Raw genomic sequence first — 10179 nt, forward strand, 5'->3', positions numbered from 1 at the left:
TCGTAATCGTAGATCATCCATTTTATTTTCCAATGATTGCATGTTAGCAAGTAGAATTGATGGCAATGGGCATTTAGTCACTCGCCTACGGATTCTCAAAAGGCAGCCTGATCTCCGTCCTCTTTTCCTCCGTCTTTTCTTTACGCAAATGACGTGGATCTGGGCTTGTTCCRGGGAGAGCAGTATCTCTTTCTCGTCGGACTCATTAACCTTTCTAGGAACCCCTCACCAACAGCCAATGAAATTGCAGGGCGCCAAATTCAATCAACWGAAATCTCATAATTCAAATTTCTCAAACATACAAGTATTAGACACTATTTTAAAGATAAAAGTCTCGTTAATCAAACCACAGTGTCTGATTTCAAAAAGGCTTTTCGGCGAAAGCAGAACTTATCATTATGTTAGGTCAGCAACTAGTCACAGAAAGCATACAGCGATTTTCCAACCAAAGAGAGGAGTCACAAAAAGCTGAAATATTGATAAAATGAATCACTAACCTTTGATATTCTTCATCAGATGACACTCCCGGGACAATATGTTACACAATACATGTATGTTTTGTTCGATCAAGTTCATATTTCTATCCAAAAACCTAAAAGTTACGTTACAGTCCGTAGAAACATGTCAAACGAGATATAGAATCAATCTTTAGGATGTTTTTAACATAAATCTTCAATAATGTTCCAACCGGAGAATTCCTTTGTCAACAGAAATGCAATGGAACTCAAGCTAACTCTCACGTGAACACGCATGGTCAGCTCGTGGCTCTCTGGGAGAGACCTTACTCAATCCCCTCTCATTCGCCCCCACTTCACAGTAGAAGCATCAAACAAGGTTCTAAAGACTTTTGACATCTAGTGGAAGGCTTAGGAAGTGCAATATGACCCCATAGACACTGTGTATTTGATAGGCCAAGAGTTGAAAAACTACAAACCTCAGATTTCCCACTTCCTGGTTGGATTTTTCTCAGGTTTTCGCCTGCCAWATGAGTTCTGTTATACTCACAGACATCATTCAAACAGTTTTAGAAACTTCAGAGTGTTTTCTGTCCAACTCTACTAATCATATGCATATATTAGCAACTGGGACTGAGTAGCAGGCAGTTTACTCTGGAGACGCTTTTCATCCAAACGTGAAAATGCTGCSCCCTAGCCCAAACAGGTTAAAGGAAAAAGCTTCTTCCAGTCCGTGGTGAATAATCCCAGTTCTGATGTCCAGAAGTTATTGTCGGTCATAAGAGACGGTAGCAGCAACATTATGTACAAAATAAGTTAGAAAATAAGTTACAAACTAACAAAATAGCACAGTTGGTTAGGAGCAAAAAAACGAACTAAATAACAAAAATATATTACGGGCATGTAAAACGTCAGCCATCCTCTTCGGCGCCAAAGACATCAAAACTATGAAATAACACATGTGGAATCATGTAGTAACCAAAAATGTGTTAAACAAATAAAAATATATTTGAGATTTGATATTCTTCAAAGTAGCCACGCTTTGCCTTGATGACAGCTTTGCATACTCTTGGCATTCTCTCAACCAGCTTCATCCGGAATGCTTTTCCAACAGTCTTGAATGAGTTCCCACATATGCTAAACACTTGTTGGCTGCTTCTCCTTCACTCATCCCAAACCATCTCAATTGGGTTGAGGTTGGGTGATTGTGGAGGCCAGCTCATTTGATGCAGCACTCCATCAGTCTCCTTCTTGGTCAAATAGCCCTTACACAGACTGGAGGTGTGATGGATCATTGTCCTGTTGAAAAGCAAATGATAGTCCCACTAAGCACAAACCAGATGGGATGGTGTATTGCTGCAGAATGCTATGTTAGCCATCCTTGTTAAGTGTGCCTTGAATTCTAAATAAATCACTGACAGTGTCACCAGCAAAGCAGCCCCACACCATCACACCTCCTCCTCCATGCTTCAAGGTGGGAATCACACATGCAGAGATCTTCCGTTCACCTACTCTGCATCTCACAAAGACACGGCTGTTGGAACCAAAAATCTCAAATTTGGACTCATCAGACCAAAGGACAGATTTCCTCCGGTTGTCGTGGAAATTCATTACTGAGAGAGACTTGGTAATTTCTTCACACAATCTTCTTTATCTAATATTGATTCTTTATTGCAATAATGAAACRGTCAGCCCAACAGTCTTGACTGACACTTAGGCTGAGAGCCTACCCATTACAGGCCATGCTGTTCCTTATATACCTCATACCACGATTGCTCAGTCATAGCTGGTTCAACGCCCACCACCCATATAGATTGGGGGCACCATAAGCCACTTTGGGCTCATCCTGTCTTTATCTGCACCAGGCATTATCTTAACCCCCAACCCTGGCCTCATTTCCCAGATGCCAGGATGTCTAAGAACCATTGAGGTCTTTGTTCTACTCCTCTCTATCCCAGTTACAACCACCATCCTGTCACTGGAATGCCAGCTGTAGGTTTTATCACCAAGTCAATCAATTGCTATCTCTAGTAAAACCATATGCCCAGATTAGCTGAAGGGTGCTAGAGTGGAGACCATAAAACACAGCATTAGCAGGACAGAAATATCTTACTGTTACGTAAATAATTGTTAAATATCCAACAAATCAGGTAAATATGTAATTTTTCTATCACACGGTCTAATGTCTATTGCTCGTGTTTCTTGGCCCAACTAAGTCTCTTCTTATTATTGGTGTCCTTAAGTAGTGGTTTCTTTGCAGCAAATCGACCATGAAGGCTTGATTCACACAGTCTCTTCTGAACAGTTGATGTTGTGATGTGTCTGTAACTTGAACTCTGTGAAGCATTTATTTGGTCTGCAATTCTGAGACTGGTATGAACTTATCCTCTGCAGCAGAGGTAACTCTGGGTCTTCCTTTCCTGTGGAGGTCCTCATGAGAGCCAGTTTCATCATTGCGCTTGATGGTTTTTGCGACTGCACTTTAAGAAACTTTCAAAGTTCTTGAAATGTTCCGTATTGACTGACCTTCATGTCTTAAATATTGATGGACTGCCATTTCTCTTTGCTTATTTGAGCTGTTTTTACCATGATATGGACTTGGTCTTTAACCAAATAGGGTTATCTTCTGTATACCACCCCTACCTTGTCACAACACAACTGATTGGCTCAAACGCATGAAGTAGGAAATKAATTCCACAAATTAACTTTTAGCAAGGCACACCTGTTAATTGAAATGCATTCCAGGTGACAACCCCATGAAGCTGGTTGAGAGAATGCCAAGAGTGTGCAAAGCTGTCATCAAGGCAAAGAATCTGAAACATAAAATATAGTTTGATTTGTTTAATACTTCTCCTACATGGTTCCATATGTGTTTTTTCATAGTTTTGATGTCTTCACTATTATTCTACAATGTAGAAAATAGTAAAGATAAAGAAAAAACGTTTAATGAGTAGGTGTGTCCAAACTTTCGATAACACGTAGATATAATTTAAACACACTAACATCTCCATTCCCCTATCTGTCCAGGTACCCTGGGGCGTCTGAAGGGCAGTATCCTGAGGATGGCCTTCCTGGACAACACGGGCACCTTCCTTCCCCCTGCCTTCGAGCTGTGGTACGAGCCCAACGCCGTGGGCGCCGACAGTGAGGAGCGAGACAAAGCCCGTAAACGCCGCCCGGTCTCTGTGTCGCCCTCCACCTCCCAGGAGCTGCAGGAGAGCCAGTATGCGGTGGTGTGCTCTGAGAAACAGGCTAAGGTCATAGCACTGCCCTCCCAGAACTGCATATTCAAACACAGCATCACAGAGACATCGTTCGTCCTGAGGGCTGACGTGGTCCAGATGAACATAGGGAACTGTGTGGCCTGTTTCTGTGCTAACGGACACATCATGACCCTCAGGTGAGTCAGTGAGCCATACAAACAGACACAGGTTAGAGATACATACATTAAAGTCTATTTTACAATAGCTTATTGAATGCTAAGGTTAGACTGAAGGTTTCTAGATTAAACGTTCCTTTTCTGGACACGGCCAGTAGAATGATGTTGTGTTTGAGTAACAATGTGCTGTACGTGGTCTCCATCTTTGTCTGCAGTCTGCCGGGGCTGAGACCGTTGCTTGATGTAAACTACCTGCCGCTGACAGACATGCGGATAGCCCGGACCTTCTGCTTCACCAACCTTGGCCAGGCCATGTACCTCACCTCCCCCACTGAGATACAGAGGATCACATACAGCCAGGAGACCTGCGAGAACCTGCAGGTTAGGACCACACAAATACACCCACACAAGAACTCAGGCATGCACGCTAACACACACACACAATCAATATACATGCATTTATGTGTGTATGTGTGTGTTTCAGGAGATGCTAGGAGAACTGTTCACACCAGTGGAGACCCCGGAGGCTCCCAACCGAGGATTCTTCAAGGGCCTTTTTGGGGGAGGAGCAACTTCCCTGGACAGAGAGGAGCTATGTGAGTGACACATACACAGAATGTACATACATACTGTACACACAGAAACTCTATTCTTCATCGTAATACATCCAAAGTCCCCAACACAGCAGGCACTAATATGATATACTCAGTGTAAGTTTGATATCCGTTACAAGTCTCTCCCTTTCTGTGCCTATTGTATCTCCCTCTTCCCTGTCTCTTCCTCTCTCTTTGTCTTTCTGACTCTCCCTCGCACACGTCCTACCTTCCCCTCTCTCTCTGTCTCTCTCTCTCTCTCTTTKCTCTCCACCTCTCTTTCTACCCTTTTCCTCCAGTTGGCGAGACGCAGGCGGGTAAAGCATCCCGTGGCCTTGCCCAGCACATCCCGGGTCCTCAGGGACTGGAAGGCATGAAGGGGGCAGCCTCGGGCGTGGTGGCGGACCTGGCACGTGCCCGGATAGCGCTGGACGAGAGAGGGCAGAAACTGGGCGAGCTGGACGAGAGGACGGCCGCCATGCTGGCCAGCGCAGACTCCTTTGGCAAACACGCCCACGATGTAAGAAAGAGAGACATTACATTGTGAGACAAAACATAAAACTGATCTTAGATCAGCTTCATCCTATACTCCTAGAAGATGGCGCTTGTATAGTGTCATGTATAGCCCCTAGAGGGAGACAAATGGCAGTTTTCTGTAACACGAGTTTTTCATTTTCCCCTCTCTCCATAGATGATGCTGAAGTGCAAAGACAAGAAGTGGTACCAGTTCTGATCTGAAAGAGGGGAGCAGAGCCAAAGGGACACTGCTTCATCCGGACTCTACATGCCCCCCCTCCTCCATCTCTCCATCCATACCTCCTTCCATCTCTCCTTCCTTTGCTGGACACGCGGGATACTCTTCCCTAGCACAATGTTGTATACTGTATTTACCTCAGTCATAAGGTTTCATATGAGGAACGGACTAGAGAGAAGGACAAAGTGAGAAAAAAGGTGTCCTCTTTATTGTTATCTTTTGTTTGTTTTGTTTTCCCCTCTGTGGCCTGCCAGTTGGTTGAAGCTACGGGGTTCCCTGATCCTCATTCGCCAAAATGTTCTGTGCCGTCGTCTCTGCTCCAACCAATCCGGGGCCAGTATACTAAAGACAAAAACAGACACAACTGAGAAAAAAATTAACAATGAAGAAAAAACTACAAAAAAATCTCAAAATGGAAAAAGAGGAAAAAAAGAATATATATATATATATATATATATATACATAATTATATATACATAAATCTACATAAATGATCAACGCTGTATTCACTTCCGACTGTCAAGTGCAAAACAACAAGAGGAGAACTTCACAGGTGGAGCGAAACTGGTGGTGGGCATAAGAAGCTCTACTCAAAGTCACGGGATGTGTTGTCATAGTGACAGCCGGCTCTATGCAGAGAGTTGCAGGATAAAAAAAAGCAAGTCCTTCCAATGTACACTGGATCCTCTCTCCTTGATCCAACTAGACTCTCCTCATCATATGMATTCACTGTTTTCGTATTGTTCCCAACTGTTTTATAGATGTGTTAATTTCTTTCCTCTTGTTTATCGTTTATTTTATGCTATGTCTGTTTTTACTTGAAATCTGTTTTTATTTGTTCTTAGTTGTCGTGAACGTTGTGAATTATGATATATTTTGTTTTGGTCATGTTGCCAGTATGTTTTGTGGCTTTGTCAAACTCCCATTAATTGATCCTTATAAAAAGGGCTGGATTCAAAAAGAGGGCATGGATATAAAATGCATAGATTTATCATTCAGATCAGTACACGTCACCATAAACAATGTGTCATATCAGGTATCACACCCATCAGAACTCGAGAAGCAAYATCGGGAACTCTAGAAGGAAGACTGTCAGTGTCTCCTCTCCCCTGAAGTSTTTCATTTGACATGTAAATGCTACCTTCACCCCTGACCTCATCATGCCATTTYACATCTACTACAGTTTGACTTTAATAATGACTCTGTGTGAATTCTGTCAATGTTACAGTAGGCCCGTACACTGGTAGTGTATCCACACCTATTGGATTGGTTTTCAGGAGTAATACTGTATGGACATGAACTCCTCAAGTGCACGTAAACTTGGAGATTACTACAGTATATACACATGGGAAGAAAACCTGTTTGTGTGTGTTCATATATGCAGGAATATATATGTACATTCAGGCAAAGTCATACGTTTTTGAAGACAGAAACTATTTTTTTTTCTTTTTTCCGTAAAATAACTTTGTCAGTGTGAGTGGTCTATTAATTCACATTTTATTTATTGAAGTGTAAGAGACGCTGCTATATGTGTAGTGTGTCGGAACTGTCCTCTGTTTCTGTCCTCATTTCAGTGGTGAAAACACTCATATCTATCTACTTTAATGTTCTGCCAGGCCTCTCTACCATTCTTTTGTAAATAGGTAAATAGTTTGACAATCTAAGACCAATTGAAAAGTGATTGACACAAGGACAGTTGCCATATTTTTTCTAACGCCAAAGAATTACTTTAGCTTTCGTTTCATTGTTCTATTAGTCAACTTGGCATTCCAAGTGTTTCACTAATGGAAATACAATAGGCCCTTGTCTGTCTATACAGGGCCTTGGGAACTGTGCATTCTGACTCGGTCACTGAGTTAGGTCCCATTCTGAAGACGTTCTTTCTTCTCTAAGACCTTTTCGACTCATCCTGATAGGAGATGGCTGGTTAGGTTGAAGTAAGATTACAGCAACTCAACCGTGAGGCCACTAGTGAGGGTAGCAAGTTTTCAGAATCGAACACAACTATTGTATTCACAACATTGTGCCCTTCATAAAAGTTTCACTAACTTCTAAACAACATTTGACCAGCACAGTATCTTTCAAGGTAGACGTTGCCACAAGCAGCACCGCAGATATTGTGATGAGCGAGATGCAAGATTTTGCTCTCACACAATCACACAGTATAGGTAGGTGCATGTGTGTGGGTTCGCTTCACACTGTTACAGTGTGGTAGCCAGGGTGCCAAAATAGCGAAGAAGTTGAGCATCGTGCTTCAACGCTCTTAGTTGTTGCGGAAATTGACCCACTATGCCATTTACTTTTTGCAACCACGTCATATTGCTGAGTCTACCTTTAATGTTCAACTTTGCCGTCTTTTCCTTTCCTATTTTTAGTTGTACATCGTTCTTTAAATTTTTTTTGTGTTGTATGATCAACAATGTCTTTCTTGTCTGAAATACTTGATTTCCATGACCAAGCTTTCTGTATCCAATCAATTGTGGGAAATCACCAAGAAGAAAGAAACAAGTCAGTAACCACGGTAACTAGAGGATGTCTACATCAGCAGGATGACGCAACCTCTGTGTAATGTGGCTCCATCATAGACCGGCCTCGCATGTTCAGTGTCTGAGTCAGCACACATCATGCTTCGACTCTCCCTCGCTTGTCTTCTAATGCATTCTCCTTCTACTCCGGTAACAGTTCCAAGTGGCTCATGTTGGTGATACTAACTAACAGGTTTGGCCTCCTTCTCTGTGTTCTAGTATGCATTGTTGTGTGGATGTCGGTAGGTAGCCCTGCTTCAATCTTCCAAGGTGAAAAGAATACTTCAGGAAAYAAAAAAAACTAGTCTATGATTGAGGCCCTTCCCTTCTAGCTCTCTTTTATTTTTCTATTCAATTTTTTTATGTGTTTTTTCTTGTCTTTGAGTGAGTTGTTTCTTGTCTATACTCAGTATGCGGTATTCTTCTTACCTGGTATGATTCATACTAATTTACAAGAGGGAGTCTGTCCGCCATAATGCCATTTCCGTCCTGGATTTAACAGTTATCAGTAGGTTGCAGTATTTTCTCATTGTAGCCAATTTTCTTGTACAGTTTTATGCAAATTTCACATGGATGTTTATGACTTTCTCTGCTGCCACAAACAATTTAGAAATGATGTAGATAGAAATTACTGTGCAACGGAAAATAAAAGTGGAAAAAATGTATACCTCTGGTGGTGGTTTATTCCCCATGTCCATCATGAACCCTAAGGTGAATGCACTGCCAWCTTCTACAGGGCAGTGCTGCTTCTTTCATACAGTTGTTGCTCAAATAAGTKTATTAACACAGAGGAATTTGTTAGAGTAGCCATTGTCTTACAGCATTGATACACCATCTGGGGTATCTTAAAGAACAAGGGTGCTGGAGCACCCCCTGAAAAATCTGAATAACTAAGTATTAACCTTCCAAATATCTATAATGGTTACTCCCAGTGTGAGTTTTTTTATGCATGTGATGTCAGAATGCTCTCACTATTCCAATGTGATTGCTAAGCAACAGGACAGTTAAAACTTCTTATGGCTTGGGGGCGCTATTTTCACGTCCGGATGAAAAGGGTGCCCAAAGTAAACTGCCTGCTACTCAGGCCCAGAAGCTTGGATATGCATGTAATTGGTAGATTTGAAAACTCTCTAAAGTTTCTAGAACTGTTGGAATAAAGTCTGTGAGTATAACAGAACTTATTTGGCGAAACCCCGAGCACAATCCATCCAGTGATTTTTTTTTGAGGTCAATCTGTTTTCCATTGATTTTCTAATGCAAGGCCATTTTAATAGCAATATCCTTGCAGTTCCTATAGCTTCCACTAGATGTCAACAGTCTTTAGAAATTGGTTGATGTTTTTCTTTAGAGACATGAAGAAGTAGCCCTGTTATTTTGATGTGTCACTCCAGGTGCACTCTAATGATTTGGTGCGCGCGACCTGGAACGTGCTTTCTTTGTTTTCGTCCGGTATTGAAAGCTGTTTATCCAGTCTTAAATTTAATCAATTATTTACATTAAAAAATACCTAAAGTTGTTTGAAATGTTTGGACAAAGATTACAGGTAACTTATGAGAGATTTTGTAGTCATGCAGCATGAGTTGGAACCGGTGTTTTTCTGGATCAAACGTGCCAAATAAATTGACATTTTGGATATATAACAATGGAATTAATCGAATTAATCAAGGACCATTTGTGATGTTTATGGGACATATTGGAGTGCCAACAGAAGAAGCTCGTCAAAGGTAAGGCATGAATTATATCTTTATTTCTGAGTTTTGTGTCGCGGCTGTCGGGTTGAATTATGATTGTCTGTCTTTGTTTGATGGGGTGCTGTCCTCAGATAATAGCACGGTTTGCTTTCGCCGTAAAGCATTTTTGAAATCTGACACTGCAGCTGGATTCACAACAAGTGTAGCTTTAATTTGGTGTATTGCARGTGTGATTTCATGAAAGTTTAATTTTTATAGTAATTTAATTAGAATTTGGCGCTCTGCCATTTCACCGGATGTTGTCAAATCGATCCCGCTAAAGGGATTTGATCCTTAACCTACGTTGCCCTTAAACCAAGACACGCTGCCTGCTAATTATCTATAGGCTATGTTTCAATTAGTCAATTTCAAATTATTTTCTATCAAGTTTTATTTTCTAATAACAATTTGAATTGAAGTGTCATTAATTTGCATAGACGTAGCCCATTTCACTGCTGCGGATAGTTTATGTTTGGGGCTTTACTGAGCTGCACAAACTTTTCTCTTCGAGGAGAGCCCAAGCACTTCCCCAGTGTTTCCACAGATCAGGTAAGCAGACATTTGCGCAGTCTATCACACACTTTTTCCCCCTGGCACATTTTCTGGATGGCTRGCATTGCCTTCATTGTTGTTTTCCTTACAAATAATACCTTTGGACGTGTTTCTGTATATCGTGTTGTCGTTTCTACTGTAGCATACAGTATATACAATGCATACGGAAAGTATTCAGACCCCTTCCCTTT

The 10179-nt window shown here is 41.5% G+C and overlaps 1 protein-coding gene across 1 annotated transcript in view; it reads left to right on the forward strand.

The window, feature by feature from the left end:
- The window catches only part of LOC111954296 (syntaxin-binding protein 5-like), a 186017-nt gene extending 177648 nt beyond the window's left edge, over positions 1-8369 (forward strand). Inside the window, exons 25-29 of the mRNA XM_070435855.1 lie at positions 3483-3855; positions 4050-4215; positions 4319-4430; positions 4727-4947; positions 5119-8369. Coding sequence (XP_070291956.1) covers positions 3483-3855; positions 4050-4215; positions 4319-4430; positions 4727-4947; positions 5119-5160 — 914 coding nt within the window. The 3' untranslated portion in view covers positions 5161-8369. The remainder of the gene's footprint in view (positions 1-3482; positions 3856-4049; positions 4216-4318; positions 4431-4726; positions 4948-5118) is intronic.
- The last annotated feature ends 1810 nt before the right edge of the window (positions 8370-10179 follow it).

Source organism: Salvelinus sp. IW2-2015, linkage group LG28 (genome assembly GCF_002910315.2).
Source record: "Salvelinus sp. IW2-2015 linkage group LG28, ASM291031v2, whole genome shotgun sequence".
NCBI lineage: Eukaryota > Metazoa > Chordata > Actinopteri > Salmoniformes > Salmonidae > Salvelinus > Salvelinus sp. IW2-2015.